The sequence below is a fragment of the Microtus pennsylvanicus genome, chromosome 19 (genome assembly GCF_037038515.1).
Source record: "Microtus pennsylvanicus isolate mMicPen1 chromosome 19, mMicPen1.hap1, whole genome shotgun sequence".
NCBI lineage: Eukaryota > Metazoa > Chordata > Mammalia > Rodentia > Cricetidae > Microtus > Microtus pennsylvanicus.
The window spans coordinates 34,559,910-34,578,248 of NC_134597.1; the positions used below are offsets into that span (position 1 = coordinate 34,559,910).

At 42.1% G+C, this 18,339-nt stretch overlaps 1 protein-coding gene across 1 annotated transcript; it reads right to left on the reverse strand.

The window, feature by feature from the left end:
* Window positions 1-10,870: 10,870 nt before the first annotated feature.
* On the reverse strand, window positions 10,871-15,910 carry Prss58 (serine protease 58). Its single transcript, XM_075953616.1, has 5 exons — window positions 15,868-15,910; window positions 13,244-13,382; window positions 12,791-13,047; window positions 11,102-11,241; window positions 10,871-11,020 (listed from the first exon to the last, which is right to left on the reverse strand). Exons 1-5 carry the CDS (start codon window positions 15,908-15,910, stop codon window positions 10,871-10,873), a joined length of 729 nt encoding a protein of 242 aa, XP_075809731.1.
* Between the last annotated feature and the right edge of the window lie 2,429 nt (window positions 15,911-18,339).

Consider the following 18,339-nt stretch of genomic DNA (forward strand, 5'->3'; position numbering starts at 1 on the left):
GAGAGGAGGAGGAGGAAAGGGAGACAGAGAAGGGGGAGAAGTGGGGAGAGAGGCAGAAGCAAAGCTGCCTCTCTGTGAGGAAGATGGAAAAGAGAGAGAGAGCTCAGGCCAGACGCTGAAGATCAGCCTGCCTCAGTGGATGGGGGAGGAAGTGGGCATGGCTTGTCTCTTAAAGAGACACAACAATCATTGCACATGGAAGCATGAGGAGTAGCAGCAGTGGGGTGTGGCCACACACCCTGTCAGCAATGGAGGTGAATGGGGAGACTCCAAGGAAGCCTGCCTCATCGTCCTTCTTTCCATGACCTTTCTGAGCCACAGACACTCACAGATCAGCAGACTCCTGAGTGCTTTGTCCTGATCCTGTGTCACAGTGGTGGGTGTTAGTGTCGTTTGCTGATTTCTTCTCAGAGAAGAACAGACATTTGCACTGTGCGAGACTTACTGTCTCCTGGTATCTGACACAGCTGACAAAGGAGATAAATCTTTTCACAAAACTCCCATTGCCTGACTTTCACTAGATGACAGAGAAGACACGTACCCTTAGGACACCCCCAAATTGTATTGGGCCACACATCTACACATAGAAGTCCGGTCAAAAGAAAGGTGAGAAGATGCCTTCTGAGCTGCGTGTATCTTTACTAAGTGCATGAAAATCTTTCAATTGCCTATTGAGCTCAAATACTGCTAAAGCTGTTGGCTACTGCTGTGTGCACTTGAGTAGTGATTAAGATGTAGTTGAGAGTGGTGGTGGAGAAAAGGCCTTAGGAGGCTATCATGACCTCCAACACTGGTCCTGTAGAGGCTGGGAAGAGACAGTTAGCCATCTGATCTGGAAGCAAGAGGCTTAATCTGACTCAGTACAGAAAGCTGGGCTAGATAAGAGAGGACAAGGCAGATCCCTGGAAGGACTGACCTTGGGAGGCAGGAAGGTTAGCCAGTGAGATAACAGGCCTGTAGGAGACACTCTGATCCCAATCTCATTAGAGGATTAGGCAGAAGAGTAGTCAGTGGGAAGCTAGGACAGACAGCTCAGAAAACTGAGAAGGGCACAGGGTCATTTATCCAGTCTGCTTGTCTGGCCAGAATTCTGTCCTTAGGCAAGAAACAGGGCTCTCTGGGAAGAGCTAGGAGTCAGTGACTTCAGACCCAAGGAATCTCTTCTACACCCTCGTCTTCCTGGCTCTTACGGCTCACAAGGAGCCTATTCAACTTTTTAAAAGAGATTTATAGAAGCTTGAAGAACTCCTTCTTCCAAAAGTAAATGCTCTAGAAAAATAAAGGGTTATCAAATTTGAGGGGCAAAGCTTAATTATAAAAGAAATAAAAAGGAGGACAAGACTATTCCCAAAATATGGAGATGATTTTTATTGTAGATGTGAGGGAGAACATGGCCAGAAGCAGAGATACCTGGGAGAGTCCAGAGTGAACACAACCCTGTGCCTGGTCATGAGAAGAGAAGGGAAGGGGAGGGGAACAGGCCAGGTAGCAAAATGACTGGATTATTTAGGGAAGGATAGCTGGGAGAAGGGCAGTCCAGCTGCTGGGTTGGAGAAGTTTAGAGTAGGGGGGTGAAAAATGCCAGTCATACCCTAAAGCAGATACGAGCTAAGGGATGTTGGGAGAATTTGGAGGCAACTCAGAAAGTCATTTGTGCAGGTTTGAGACCTAACTAAAGCCCGTACTCCACACTGACGTTGTCCACCTGTCCTCAATAAGTCAATTAAAGGAGCCAAATCAATAATGAAAAGTAGAAACATATTTAGCATGGATACATTGGGAAAAGGGAAGAAGTTACCCACTGAACTCCAAGCAGCTGGGTTTCTGAAATGAGAAAGAAGTTTAGGAGCCAAGGATAAACAGTCTAGGTCCAACAATGGTCCCACCCACCATTGACCCACCATTCCTTAGCCTCCTTAGAGCTGTGTGAAATCTCTTTCCTGGAGACAAGTTCCTGCTCTGGCTGGTACCTTTTCCTTCTCCCAAATGTGATTCCTGAGAAATTCCCATTTTTTTGTGGTCCTTCGTACCACAAAGAAAGTCAGGTTGATAGACATGAGTGCCTGTTACAAATATTTTTATTTCTGCCAGGCCAGTTACAAAAAGGAGAATCTTTCCTTTCACTCTGGACAAAGCTCTGGTTTTTGTTTCGCATTTGCACTGCTGGAGTCAGACAGATGACTGGAGATGAGCGCCCACAGTCATACTCTTTAATATAACCCTGCAGCAGCCTCCCCATGCAGTTGAAGCCTGTAGGTGAGAGACGTCTTTGTTCAGTTCTGTCACCATTGCTTGGTTATATGGAGATAGTTTAATCCCTTGAAAGATCTGAGACTCAAACTCAAACCACTTCCAGGAATATCTGATCACTCCTGAGAGGGTGCAGGGCCCAGTCACTCCCTGAGCTACTCAGTGAGTGTGCAGTGTGCAGGGGTGTGGGAGAGAGAGAATAGCCAGGCTCAGACAACAGGAAACGGTGCAGACTTTCAGCTTGAGGTTTGCTCTTCAGAGAAGAGCTGCAGTTAGTTTCCTGAGGAAGTCATGCCCTTGGAACTTCAGTCCCAGGGCTTAGGTGCCTGATTGCAACCGTACTGGTTTTGAGCCTCTTCTGCTGGAGAAAGCCTGAGGGGACAGGGATGTGGTACTTATTCATTCTGTGCCTCTGTGTACACATGGCCCCTGTGACTACAGGTCAGATGGTAACTGAGGAAGCCAGAGGGTGGAATGGGAGGAAGAGAGGCCTGCTACTTTAGATTAGCATGAAGAAAAGCTGCCCATAACTCCTTTAAGACAGTCAATATCTGGCACAGTCTCTCTCCCTGGTCAAGGTTTCTCTTCTTGGCAGCCTTGTGTCTGTATAACTCAGACTTTCTTTAGGATTTCGCTTAGTTGGCTACACATGGGGTTTTCCAGTCTGCTTACTTTCATCTTGGCCTGTCTGTGTTTCAGACTCCATGGTAACTTTGCTGGAGCAGAAACCTAGGTGGGCTCTGGTACGTCGTGGTCAAGCTGTGACCCTGCGCTGTATCTTGAAGAATTCCCAGTACCCTTGGATGAGCTGGTACCAGCAGGATCTCCAACAGCAACTACAGTGGCTAGTCTCTCTGCGGAGTTCTGGGGACAAAGAGGCCAAATCTCTCCCCGGTGCTAATTACCTGGCTACACGAGTCACTGATACAGAGCTGAGGCTCCAAGTGGCTAACATGACCCAGGGCAGAACTTTGTTCTGCACCTGCAGTACAGACACAGTGGTAAGCTCTGCTGGGGCATTGGAACAAAAACCACACACACAGACCGCCCTGTCTTCCAATTCTTGCTTCCTGCAAGCTCTTTTGAACCTACTTCCTTTCTACCCAGACTTCCCCATCCCTTTGCCTTAGCAAGAAGTGGACTCTCCTGATTTATCACTTGTTCTTTTTCTGCCTGAGCCATACCATAACTTAACCTCAGGTTCTGACGAGCTCAGAGCATAGACTTTCAGGCTTCCACCTGTGAGCTTGGAAGACGTCCTTTATCCTCCTACACTTCTGTTTCTGATTGTGTTGGACGGAGGCAGCAAATGTGGCCATCCCAGAAGGCAGCCGTGAAAACTGAGCAGCACAGTCCCGGTGGGGTCTTCAGTACAATTTGACGAAGAGCAGCATGGAAACATTTGCTATACGTTAGCTCTTCTCTCCCCAATATGCAGGCTGACTGGGATGCCAGTGTCAATTCCCAGCGTAGGGTTGGGTTAAAATCCAGAGAAATTTCAAGAGCTCGGATAAGCGTGAGCTGAAGTGATGAATGTGCAGCCCCGACTGCACCTGTTGTTCTTCACCTGTGGGTCGCTGTCCCTCCGGTGGTAGAACAACTTTTCACAAGTGCCTTCTCAGACCAATGGAAAACACAGGTTTCTGCACTATGAATCATAGTACTGGCAAAACTGTATAAAGTAGCAACAAAGACAATTTTATGGTTGAGGGTCACCACAACATGAGGCACTGTATTAAATGATCTCAGCATTAGGAAGGTTGAGAACCACTGGACCACACCCTTGAAACTATACCCTTGTTTCCATGATGCCCAAGTTTTTAGTACACCCACTTTGACCTCAGAAAACCCTATCTTAATTTGTTCTTTGTATCCTGTTGTTAGTCCAATTTATTTTGTGTTTATTATTCCATTTTAAATAAAATATTATTTCACCTGCCAGTTAACAGCAAATAATTGCAAATGAAAACTAAAATCTCCCTCCTATGTCAGACTTTCCAGCTTGAAGCTACTAAAACCAGAATTTTTTTCTTGCCAATTGTCAGTTTAGTCAAAACAGTTATAAAACAAAAACAAAAAACCTCATGAAGACTCTGCCTAAAGGAAATATTTAAAAAGTAAATCACATTGAGCTGGGGAAACAGTTTACTTGACAAAGCATCTGTCTCGCAAGTCTAAAACCCCGAGGACATGGGTTCAATATTCAGAATTCACACACACACAAGCACACACACACACACACACACACACACACACACACACTTGGCAGATGCAGAGCGATAGAGACATACTGATCATCAATTGCTCTAAGTCAGAAGTATATTCATTGGTGAGCTAATTTGAACTCATCTTTCAGAAAATAAGGCCCTCAGAAAAATACAAAGGTCTAGAATTGCCATTTAGGGCTCAGCCGATGTTGGACTAGAAAGCCCAAGTCTGAACTGGATTTGCAACCTAAGCGAGGTCACCTCCAGGGTAGAGAGCAGATCAAGCCAGGCAAAGTGCTGAAAATCAAGAGGACTGCAGAATCTCAGAGCAAGGCAGGCAAATAGGTGGAAGGGGGAGGAAGAGGAGGAGGAGAGAAGAGAGGAACGGGGAGGAAGAATGAGAGGGGAGAAGACAGGAGGGAGCTAACATGAAGCCTAGGATCTTGAGCCAGATCTAAAGTAGACTGTGAACAACTGGGAGCTATGGCAGTATGGAATCACCAAGAAAAATTAAGGCTACGTTTTTGGCCAACCAGGTACTGGAGGACTGTTTCCCCAGCTCTGTAGAGAATGAAGGGATCATTCCACTAGGGGGCACCATTTGCCCATAATTCTTCAGGATGCTGAGGGTTATTTGGTAGACCCAACAGGGCTTCCTTGCTCCCGCATCAGGCTCTCATCTATTCCTTCAGATCTTGAGAAGTTCATCTGCCTATGGCATGACTTGCTTCATGCTTGGCTCCAGAGTCCCGGCCATGGGTTTCTGTTCCTGAACTTTTCCAAAACTGTGCAGTTGAGAAGGACACTTTGAACAAAACTCTCCGACATTCTTTCTAGAGTGTTGTCTGTGGTAAAACCAGAAACTTTTCGTCCGGAAGTGGTGCCAGCTGCCCTTGGAGGACTCTTTCAATTCCCGGATTTTTGCAGTAGTTTCCACCGCGTTTCTGTGGCCTTGGCCTGGACTCAGTCTCTACTCTTCCCCACCTTTTCTCACATACATGCTCACACTCACACACAGCAAATGGAAATGACTAACAAAATGTGCTCCCGGTGACCACATGACTTCACACCCACATTCCACGTGTTCTGCGTCAAAATCAGGAGAAAAAATTAGGACAGATCAGCTAGGGATAAAAAAAGATCACAGTCAAAATCCTAATTAGACTTAGTTATCTACTTAAATAACTAAATAACAGAAGGGAGTATGGGTTCATACAGGAAGGACTAGATAGGTGCTTGTGTCTAGTAAAAGACAAGTGGTTGATGGGGTGAGTTAAAGATGAGCCACAGATGGGAGATTTGGAGTTGAAGAACTTTCAGCTCAGATGAGACTGGGCTACCTGCGAGTAAAAGCTATCTGGATAGTTCATATCACTATAGACTTTGCCATGGATCCCTTTCTTAGTATTTTCCCCAGTAAAACCATTGATTGAGAATATGAAATTTTAAGTTCTTCATATATTTTGGAGATGAGTCCTCTGTCTGATGTGGGATTGGTGACGATCTTTTCCCATTCAGTAGGCTGCCTTTGTGTCTTATTGACTGCGTCCTTTGCTTTACAGAAGCTTCTCAGTTTTAAGAGGTCCCATTTATTTATTGTTGCTCTCAGTGTTTGTAACACTGGTGTTATATTTAGGAAGTGGTCTTCTGTGCCCATGCATTTACGGCTACTCCCCACTTTCTCTTCTATCAGGTTCACTGTGGTCTGATTATATTGAGGTCTTTAATCCATTTGGACTTGAATTTTGTGTTTGGGGATAGATTTGGATCTATTTGCATTCCTCTATTTGTTGACATCCAGTTATGACAACAGCGTGAACACAAAATCTTAGAATTGCTCACTGCACTGGACATGACATGTGCAGATTTTGATGCCACACTGGTACACTGCCAGCAGAAAATGTGCTTTTAATTTTAATTCTTAAGTTTTTAAAGACAGGGTCTCATGTTACCCAGGCTGGCCTCAAACTCTTCTCCATCCTGTTTCAGCTTCCCAAGTGCTGGGATTATAAGTTTATGCTCCTATACCTAGAAAAACATCCTTTTAAAACACTAAGCTTATAAATGTGACTGAGGTACTACTATGTGATGACTCAATGCTCATGTATATTTTGAGATGTTTAACGTCTAAATATATTTACATACTGAATCACTTATTTTTTTATTGTAGTAAAATCATTCCAAGTTCTTTCTTTGAGGTTTTTGAGATACACAGTGAAAAACTTCTGATACCCCACTGTGCACTAGCACATGGGGCTTCCTCCTATATAAACAGAGCTCAGTCCACACCCATCTACTTCTTTCCTCTTCTTTTTCTTTCCTATTTTCCCAGCCCCGGTAATCATTTTATTCTTTGTGTGACTGAATGTTATTATGTTGTGTATATGTTCTGTATAGTTTGATCCATTCATTTTATTGAAAGTTTCATTTCTTGACTATGGCACTAATGATGCAAACAACATGGGAGTTCAGGTGTCCCTTGCCGTATTGGTTCCATTTCCTTTTGATCCATGCCCGAGTGGTAGTTGCCTCATGTGATACTTGTATTTGAAAAAATCTGAGACACTTCCATTTTGTTCTCTGTAGTGGCTTTATGAATTTGCATATGCATTCATAGTTTACAGGAGTCCTTTTTCTTTATGTCCCCTCCAGCATTTGTTATCTAATTTGTTTTTGACCAGAGTCATTCTTCCTGGGATGAAGAATCATATCATTGTAATTTGATTTGCATTTCCTTTATGATTATCAGTGGAGAACTGAACACCTTTTTATACACTTGTTAACTATTTGTACATAACAAAGGAATTCTGCCTTTAAATCCATGGTTATCAGTGCTTCATTGCATTGCCTCTGCCAGGATGAGGAAATTAGACAGGAAGACATCCTTGGGAACACCTTTGCCTCTTTCCTGAGATGCACCAGAAAAAGCAGGTGAGGTCAGACAGAATGTGGAGGTCATACTTTGCAGTATGAGCAAGTCACATGAGTGTGCTGCAAAGTAGAGGGGAGAAGAGGCCAAGATAATCACCTTACATTTGTCCCATGCGGCATGGATGCCTGCATGTAATAATCTCCTGTTTCAGTCTGCGAGAAAAAGGGACTGAGCTCAGAGAGTGTGAGAATTCAAGTCAGGGAGAGACAGGCTTTCACCGCCATGAGTAAGGAAAGCCTCTGAAACACTTACCTTCAAATCATTCTATTTCCCTCCTTTCAAAAAATATCATAAACCCATTATTATTCCTTTGGGCTCCAAAATCTCATAAATCAGAAATATTTCTGAAGAAATAATTCTACAAGTTCACTGAGATTGTTGGCACTTGAGTATGAGCTCACTTGTCGCTATGTGAAGGCAGCATCATCTTTGGGAGAATGAACATTAAGGGAGAAGATTAGACAGAGATGTAGGAAGTTGGGGGAAAAGATTTTCAGAATGAAGTCAGTCACCAGTTCAGCAAGAGCCCATTATATCCATTGGGAATGGGGGAACTGTCAGATACATTTTGCATGAAGATGGTAACCAAGAAAGTTAAAAATACTCCAACACAAACTGTTTTGTAATTTTCTTAGCTCAGTCCTTAGAAGTTGAAGCAGCAATCCCTCTCCTCTTTTACATTTAATTTCTCTTTTGTCTATCATTTTGGATTAAATGCATCAAAAGCATATGTAGACAAATTATATGAGAATATCCATTGGATCTCTGATTCTTATTTTGTGGAGTTTAAAATAATCTCTCCTCTGATCAAGTGCTATATTTGAATATTTGTGTCCTCTCCTATATTTATGTTAAAACTCACCTTAAGTGCAGTAGTGTTAGAGATGGGGCCACATCTTCATGGATGTGAGTGATGGAGGTGGGCCTTGTATCTTATCTGTTGCTTTCATTGGTTAACTAATAAAGAAAACTCCTTGGCCTGACAGGACAGAAAATTAGGTAGGCAGAGAAAACAGAACAGAATGCTGGGAGAAAGAAGCTGAGTCAGGCAGTCGCCATGATTCTCCCACTCCAGACAGACGCAGGTTAAGATCTTTCCTGATAAGCCAGCTCGTAGTGCTACACAGAATATTAAAAATGGGTTAGATCAATATGTAAGAGGTAGCCAGTAAGAGGCTAGAGCTAATGGGCCAAGCAGTGTTTAAAAGAATACAGTTTCTGTGTAATTATTTCTGGGCATAAGCTAGCCATGCCGGCGGCCGGGTGTCCAGGACGCAACCCCGCCGTTCTTACAACAATGTGAGTAACATCTTATAGAAGGGCCCTAGGAACTAAATGTATTCTTTACTTAGTTTTTTAACTTTTTGCCATATGCATTCTGCCACTTGCAAATGTAGCAAAATGAACATCAGTAGACACCAAAGTCTTGTTTTCATCTGTAGTTTGTAAATTTCCAGTTCCTTTTGTTTTTTTTTTTTTTAAAAAAGCATCCCAAATGGTTTAAGACAAAAGATATAAGAAAATAGCAAGCTGTATTCCCAATCAGCCCTTAACAAATTTTTGAATGCCTTCAACGTGCTAATGCTATTCTGTACAACTTGGGTGAGTTGTCTTATTCTCACAACTCAGAAGTGTCACTGGTCTCATCTTAAACCATCATAAAACATAAGACCAGAGAAGCATGTTGAGGATTTGTATTTTTTCCTGCCCTTAATCACTTACACCCATGAATTGCCTTCACAACTTAGGCGTTCTACCTCCCCTCTCACTGTCTGTCTCTAATAAAGGAAGTCTTAGAGCTTACGGAAGCACAGACAGGTGATACCCACGTCTGTGGAATTCAGACATCCCCACAGCAGTGTGCCCTGCTGAAGTTTTCATTGCTGAAACTGAGAAACATTTTTGCATGGTGAGACTTCATGAGCTCAATTGTGCTTGTGTCTCCCATAGCTAAAATGCCACTTAAGAGAACACGTGACGGGGAAACTCTCATATTTGCACTTAGCAATTGACACATAGTTTTGGTTCCAGGAACTCTTAGGTGAGGCTTAGACAGGTTGGAGGTTTTAGATCCCTTGAGGGGGGCAAGATTTGCTTCCGAGCCTTTTGGGCTGAAAAGCTCCAATGGTCTACACTTGGAGTGGCTTGATTGTCTTTGCTTCTGCTTTTTAAACCTTTAATCAGCTGGCCAGTGGAAATCCCCATGGAAACCTGTCAGTTAAAACTCTGTGGCCGTGACTGAAGCTGTGGAGGTGAACTGAGAAGAGGAGGAAGAAGAATGTACGCGTGACGACCCGAATGAGGTAGAGCTCCTGAGGTAGGTAATGCAGTCAGCATTGATGAGAACAACGTAGGACGACATGGACGTGTGAGGAAATTGTGATGAAGCCCATTACTCGGAATAGTCACCTCAAAACAGTAACTACAGGAAGAGGCAAATTTACACCAGAAAGTTGGCTCTGCATTCCCATTTAGCTGTTATAAGCTCCAGAAAACTTTGAACTTTAACCTCTTATATTGCAAGTAGACATTCCAAATGAGTGACTGAGTTTTATATATGTCTAATATTAAGAGTCTCGTGGTAGTCATTAGGTGGAACTCAGGATCATGGTGAGGAGACAGAGGAGGGGTTGTGGAGCCAGTGGGGTCAGTGACATCACAGGAAAACCCACAGAAACAGCTCATCTGGCTTAGAGTCTGAAGCAACAACCAGGAAGCCTGTATGGAACCTACCTAGGCCTGCTGCATAAATGTGACAGTTATGTAGTTTGGTTTATTGTGAATCTCATGGCAATTGGAGTAGGGGCTGCTCCTGGTGCTTTGGCAGTTTTTGGGAATCTATTCCTCATGCTGGAGTGCCTTGTCCACCTTGAACACAGGAGGAAGTGCATGGTCTTACTGCAGCTTGAAGTGGCATGCTTTGTTACTCCCCATGGGAGACCTGCCCCTTTCTGAGCAGAAACAGAGGAGGGACAGGAGAGGAAGGGGTGAGAATGGGAGGCGAGGACGGAGGGGAGGCTGCAGTCAGGATGAAGATAAATTTAAAAAATGAGTTGTGTGGAAATGGGACCTAATGCAATACCTCTTGGCAGTCCACATCGTTCAGTCCTTACTCCGATAGATTCCTCTATCTGCTCATTCGTTGTCAGAACGATGTGTTTAACTTTCTGAAAACACACCTAATTTAGAAACACACCTAATTTAGTGCTAGTAGTTGAGAGTTTGGGGCCCCCAAATGATCATGAATTGGCCCCCTTCAATAATTCTATTATCAGCTGGATTTAGAAATGACAAGTCTTGAGTTTCCCATTTTCAGTGATGGGGCTGTGTGTGGGAGTGGCTGATAAATCACTGAGTGTACAAAAGAAATATCTGGAGTGCCTATCACAGGCCAAAGAGCCCAGGTGTTTTAATTGTGAGATTGAATGTGTGTGGGCACAAGTTTTATCACAAGGTTCTGAATTCTTCCTGTTGAGTGAGCTCAGTTATTTTTTATGGTGTCTTCAATCCAGGGCATGTAGTGAAAGATGCTAGCATAGATGCCAACATCAGCCCTCAGCACACAGCCGTCTGCATAGGACAGGATTCCATAAAGCACACCGTTGCAGACTGCAGGGGCAGCCGACACTTCCTGTCAGGAAAGAGAAAAACGGGTCATCTTCCTGGCAGAAGGAATTAAGTAAAAAAAAATAAGGCATCAAGAATACATTACCTTGCAGGGTAGCCTTCGTCCTGGCACGATGCCCACACAGATCATGCTTTCTTCGATGTCGTAGGCTTTATAGGCATTACGGCACTCAGCGTTGGTGATCACAGAGATGTTCACAGTCTGCAGTGAGTCAGGATCCTTGGCTAGAAAAAGGAGAAAAGTCATGCTCGTCATGAGTTCTCCTAAGGACTAACATTTCCTTTTGCTTCCTCTCCTTTCACTAAGCATGCAGATTATCAACTTCAAAACTTGTCAGAATGTCTATTCCATTTCCTTAGGAGGGTGGTTTGTATAAGCGAGACAGTCCTGCAACAAAATGAAGCAAATTGCTTTAAAATTTGTCTGGAAGTTTTAACATTTGGAGAGTGTCTTTTGTTATACAAGTTTTAGAACTTGACGGAGTTTAGAAATATAGAACCAAATTTCTAATTTGTCAGGTGGTAGAAATAATTATTTGGTAAGAAATAATAATAATAATACAATAATAATAATAATAACAATAATTCATCCAAGACACTAGTAAAAGGAAAGGAAACCCAACCAGACTAAGTGGTATAGTAGGATTTAACACCATGCCTTCTGGTTGCTAATTTAAGTTGCTTCTTTTACATCAAAGTCTCACAAGAATTGCCAATGAAACATGTCCATAACAAAGGGTTTGGAAGATGGATGGCTAAATGGGGGAGGGCAGGCACAAGGGGAGTTGGAGAAAAAGACTGGAAAGAAAGGAAGGAGGGGAACTTTGATTGGGATGTAAAATAAATTAGTTAATAATAAAACCAAACCAAAGCAAAACAAAATCCTAAAACAAACAAACAAAAACCCAGAACAACAACAACAAAAGGAAGTGTTTCTAATCTGTCACGGAATGAGCACCATCTCCTTACATGTACCGCCAATCTGCAGGGGCTCTTCTTAGGGATTCTTAGGCAAAAGTTCTATAGTTTGGGATTTGATTTGAATACTTCTAAATCTTTATTTGAAAACATGACTCCAATTTGCAAAGTAAACACTAAGCTCCTTTGCTTTGCTTTCTAGTATAACAAAATTTCACAGCCCCACCTTTCTTTTGAGAGTTAGTTCAGAAATGTTTACTTTATGAGTTAGAACAAAATAAGGTACTTTTTTTCCTGTGGGGAAGTGTAACCCACAGTTATACCCAGTGAGTGAACCCAGATAATTATTTTCTGGTGTTGCTAAGAATATTCAAAATTTATTCTTCTAGGAATTTTTGTGTTCTCAGATTTCAAGAATTTGAGCTCATTCATTGCTTGAGATGATCTGAAACCTTTTGATACAGTTATATTTTATTTTAGAGCAGAGAAGACTGAAGCTCTGAGAAATGATCTGAAACCTTTTGATAGAGTTATATTTTATTTTACAGCAAAGAAGACTGAAGCTCTGAGAGAAAAGTCATTTGTGTTACACATCAAGTTAGTCCTAGACATATAAATAAACTCTCATTGAAACCATTTCTTTCATATTTATAAATAAATATTAATTTATAAGCTATAAAGGTATAGTAGAGAAAAGGCTTGAAAGTCTCCTAGTGAGGAGGAGGAACAGGAAACAGAGACTTCAGAAGCTTGAAGAAAATCCTATGAAAGTAGAACTGCAGAAGCTCAGAGGCGAGCCCAGTCCCGAGACAATGCCAGCAAAGTCAGAAGCCATCACTTAACGCCCGGAACTCACTGGTGTCACACAGGTTGTAGGCCCAGGTAGAGACAGAACACATGGTATTCTCGGGGATGACGTATTGGGGAAGCTTGACCGTTTTTATATAGTTCCTGGGTTCGATCAGTGTTTTCAGCTTGATTAACATGAGGTCATAGGAAATAGAAGAGATGGAAAAGTGTGGGTGATGGATCATTTTCTCGTAACCAGTCACCGTGACATTCTTTTCAGTAGCGTCTGCTGGGTTCGTGACTCCAAGAATCACTTGAAGATGCCTAGAATAATGGGGGTGTTCATAAAAGCACTTTATCAATATTTCCACAATCATATGGACCTTAACTAGCCTTCCCTGAAGAACATCCCTTGACTATCTTCCATGTCCCATTTATTGAGAGTAGGATGCAAGTAGCTGGGTCTAGATCTAACCTGAGATCTCATAGAGCAAAAGGGTCTGAGGTTCTGAGCACTCACGGTAAATTGCAGTGCGCAGCTGTGATCACCCAAAGAGGATGAATCAGGACTCCAGCGCAGGGCAAGTAATGAGACTTCAGGTAGACCAAGTAGGGGGGAGTGGCACCAGCTATATGGTCTGGATTATAGGCAGATGTACCTGGGAGGAGAGGAACGGGATTTTTCATTAATCACTGAGAAAACTCCTAGGAGAAGGAATGTCCAAACAACAATAACAAAGCCAAAAACTAGGGGAATTTATTTCACAAGCGTCAAGTTATTGTCCCCTCCTCTTCAGGACTTCACAACGTGAATCAATATTTTTAAGATGGCTTGTTTTTTTTTTTTCAGAAGAAAATGAAAAGTGATAGAAAAGCCTACCTTATAAAATAGAAAGTATTTATCCTTTTAGTTGTAAATAAATATTCCTCAATTTGAGATGTGAGTCTCTTAGGCCTGTAAGAAATCTCAGTGGGTAGAACACCTGCTGAGCAAGCCTGGCAGTCTGAGTTTGATTCTCCCAGAAAGCACACAAAGGTGGAAGGAGAGCACTTTCCCCACAGAGTAGTCTACGGACTTCCACAAATTTAGCACAGCACCTGGGCCTCCTCCTTATTTTACATACAAAGTAATAAAGAAATGCCTTTTAAAAGAATTACACAACCTCTTATTTTAAATAATTCAGTGGAAACTGTTAGACTAGCTAAACACTATACCATTTTGACATTTTAGAGTGTTGCTAACATTTAACTGTACAAATGTCCCTTCCAGTCAGCTTGAATGCCAGCTGGTGGTGATATATGGGGAAGCAGATCTCTAGGGAGCAAGCTCTGAGACGGATAACCTATCTCACTTCCTGTCCAGGTGTGATCTGCCTAGGTGTGAGCAAGCAGCGTCATGTTTCTGCCGCCAGTTTACAAGTTGCTCTTGCCCCCATTCCTTCTCCACTATAATAGTCCGTAACCTCAACTCTTGCCCCCATTCCTTCTCCACTATAGTAGTCCATAACCTCAACTCTTGCCCCCATTCCTTCTCCACTATAATAGTCCGTAACCTCAACTCTTGCCCCCATTCCTTCTCCACTATAATAGTCCGTAACCTCAACTCTTGCCCCCATTCCTTCTCCACTATAGTAGTCCATAACCTCAACTCTTGCCCCCATTCCTTCTCCACTATAATAGTCCGTAACCTCAACTCTTGCCCCCATTCCTTCTCCACTATAATAGTCTGTAACCTCAACTCTTGCCCCCATTCCTTCTCCACTATAATAGTCCGTAACCTCAACTCTTGCCCCCATTCCTTCTCCACTATAGTAGTCCGTAACCTCAACTCATACGTCAAGTGAACATTCTCTCCATCATGTGGCTTCTTGTCGGTTCTTTGATTGTAGCAATGAGAATGGTAACTAATACGAGGACTTTCATCTCTTCCTACCATGAGCAATGCCATTACCACGACAAGACTAATGCTTGCAGAGCCTGAGCACAACTAGGGAGTAATTACTTCCACCAGTGTCAAGCACTAGTATATGCCAGACTCTGCTTAGAAACTTGAGGAGCCTGGAAATAAAACAGACATCCCAGTTCTCAAACATCTGAATTGGTAAACACATTAAAAAATAATAAACCCAAGTAAATAAACTGGCATGCTAGATGGTCATTAAAGCCGCAGGGATCCAATTACTTCAGTGAAGGATGGAAAATCATCAGTAGTAGTTGTTTGGGGTATGTGTCAGCCCATGAAGCCTCATAAAAAACATTCAATGGTCAGGGTTGACCAAACAGGCAAAGAACAATGCCATGGAGACAGAGCAGTTAGATCATCAGATATGTGGGGTAAGAGAGTCCAGACAGAGGAAGCAGCTACAGCCAGATTAAGAGACCTAGGTTGTGCTTAAGGAATATCACTGAGGCCAATGTAGCTTATATGGTATGAGTTAAGGGTGGAAGTGGTGGTAGGGAGTGATATAGAAGGTGTAGTGTGTTCTGTGCAATGTTGGGATTATGCAGATTTGTATTCTAAATGAAGGTGGGACCACTTAACGATTTAAATAAGGCACTTAAGACAGCTTCCTTGTAGAAACCTTTGAAGCAGAGTATGTAGAAATGGTCTATTGAATGGATAAATGGATGCTCCAGCCAAAAGATGTCGGTTTGGACGATCATGAACAATGGATGTAGTGAGATGTGTTGACTTAAGGTATATTTAGAAGACAGATCAAATAACATTGTCCCAACACAGTGAACATGGGGTGTGAAGCTAAACCATGCCAGGAAATGTTCAGCTTTAAGTCTGTTGCTATATTCCTTAGTTGAGTTCCTTTCTTAATCTGGGCCTTTACTTTCTGGTTTCGCACCATGATATCTATCATGTTCCAGACAGGTCCAGAATCAACTCCTAATGCAGAATAGATCTCATGGAGGTGTGTCCCCATGCCTCCCCCATATCACATAAGCAATCAACTTGAAGGGCGGAAGCCAGGTGTCACAGGGAGTAAGTAAACTGGGTAGGGACAGTGGCAGTGCTGAGAGATAATCAGTCATCTACTAAATTTGAAAAGATGCCCTCAGCATTTTTCTATCTTCTTTCCATGCCTCCCCAAGGACCCCTCTTTAGAAAATAAACACAGATGTGCAGATACTCACCAAGCAGGGTGGAAAGAATGCAGAGGCAGGCAAGCTTGATCATGATGTTGAAAGCCTTTCTATGAGATGGAGTTTACCTAAGTATCTCTGTACATCATAAAGAAAAAAGAAGAAGATGAAATACAGATGATAAACCAATAGAGAGATCTAGGTGAGAAAAACAAATATCAATGAATTATTTCCGTGGCAGGTTTGGTATTCCCATCAAAGTAGAGAGTGGTGTCAGAGGGAAGGAACAATTCATTGTAAACTTGCTCTCTCATGCTGTCTAGATCTGAGTTCTGTCCCCCTTTGAAGAAGTTACTTAATTCCAGAGAGATGTTCACAATGTCTCCACAGGCCTCTGCTCTTGAATTTGTGCAGGCAGGCTGCCCTCTGAGCTGTGTGCATGATACAGACCCCTCCTTTCTCTATGATGCCATCCCATTTGTGTGACGCTGGTGTTGACATTAACCCCTTTACAGGGCACTCAGTGTGTCTTTGAAGCAATTTAGTCATCATGATACTTTTAATTCTTGTATTTCTAAACAACCAACCATCATTTTAAACCATACACATATGACTAGGACTGGAAAATATTGTGTTTGTTGGGGATACATATTTTTAAGGTTTCCATTTCTGCCTTCAAGGTGCTCCCAAGCAGGAAGAAGTGATAGGCAGTGAAGCAAATGGGTACTAACAGAGGTATTCAGAGTTAGAAGGAGCTGGTGTGTGGTGTAGACTAGGTAAGAATATTTGCAAAACACTTCTCCTAAAAGATCTATATCCAAATAAATGTAAGGAAATATTAAAATTTGACAATAAACAAGCAACCAGACTTGAATATGGGTCTAAAATCTGAGATGATGACCTTGTTGAATCCTTGGATTGCTAAAATAAATATACCACAATTTGGGTGGCTTGGGTAATGAACATTAGTTTTCTTCTAGATGTGGAACTTGGAACTCAGTTCTCCAATTACTGACAAATTTCCCGATGATTGCTCTCCCTCATGGCTGAGGGATGGCTACCTTCTTTTGAAGTTTCACTAGGCCTTCATCCTATGTGTGTATGTACAGTAAGGGAGAGGGGAGAACCGATCATTTTTCTTATAAGAATCTAATACTTAGAGAGTCCCCAAAACCATGGAATAGAAATGGCTGATAAACAATCTTGAAATATGCAACATTCTTAGCCCTGGGAGAAATGTAAATTAAAACCACTTTGGGATTTCATTTTACCCTAGTCAAAATGGTCAAGATATAAAACAAATGATAATACATGCTAGTAAGAATGTTGGGGGAGGGGAACACTTACTTATTTCTGGTGAAAGTGCAAACTGGTACAGTCACTGTGGAAATCAGTGTGGAGGTTTCTCCTAAAGCTGAGAATCAACCTGCCTCAAGATCCAGCTGTACCTCTCTTGGGCATATACCCAAAGGACTTTATGTCCTACAACAGAGATACTTGCTCATCCAAGTGCATTGCTGTTCTAGTTATCGTAGCCAGAAATTTGAAGGAATGTAAGCATCCATTAAGCAATGAATAGATTATGAAAATGTGGCACATTTGTACAATGGAACATTATTCCACTGAATGAATCATGAAATTTTTGGGTGAATGGATGAAGCTAGGAAAAAAAAAAACATTCTGAGTAAGGTAATCCAGACCCTACAAGAAAAATATTGTGTGTTTTTTTTATATGCAGATATTAGTTTTTAAGCTCTCTATAAAGGTGTTTTAATCTGAATAATGATGGAGATTAGTATCTAGAAGTGTGTGGAGAGTTCCCAAGGAAGTAGATGTAGAATATAGTGTTATAATGAGAGAAAGAGAAAACTAGAATAAGGAGGAAAAGTTGGGATGGAAGGGCAGGGTAAAGAAGCAAAGACAACTAACAACTAAAGCCTTTGGCAAAACCAATGGAAACCCTCTAAAACATATGCATATATTAAAGTAATATAAGTAGAATCACCATATAATGGAGGACATTAATGTACTAATTAGATATGGCACCAAGTAAAGGCTTCAGTATCAAAACAGCTTACTTTGTGTTGAGTCATGTTGAGTCATTGGCCAAAGGGGTCCCATAGACCTTTTCAAACATTGCAGGCTATTGTTAAGGCTATTGGTTACTTTCCACATGCTAATAACAAAAATCATTGCTGAAAATACTACTTATTTATGTAAAATCAAAATGGGGCAATTGAACTGGTGCACAAGCAGAAGCTTCATCCATATGGACTAGAATTCTACTAGAGGAGAAAAGTAGTCATTAATATCGCTGAACTGCAAATCCTATACTCTGCAACAGAGCCCTGATTGTAAGACGTACTGGTACAACAGTGCAAAAACATTATGGGAGGAATCAGCCATTTTTAAGGGGATTTAAGGCCCACTCTATGAGATGAAACCCATACCTGCCACCACTAAAGTGGCTAGGAACCTGAGACTAAATAGTTTCTGGACATTAAGGGAAAACCTACTACTATT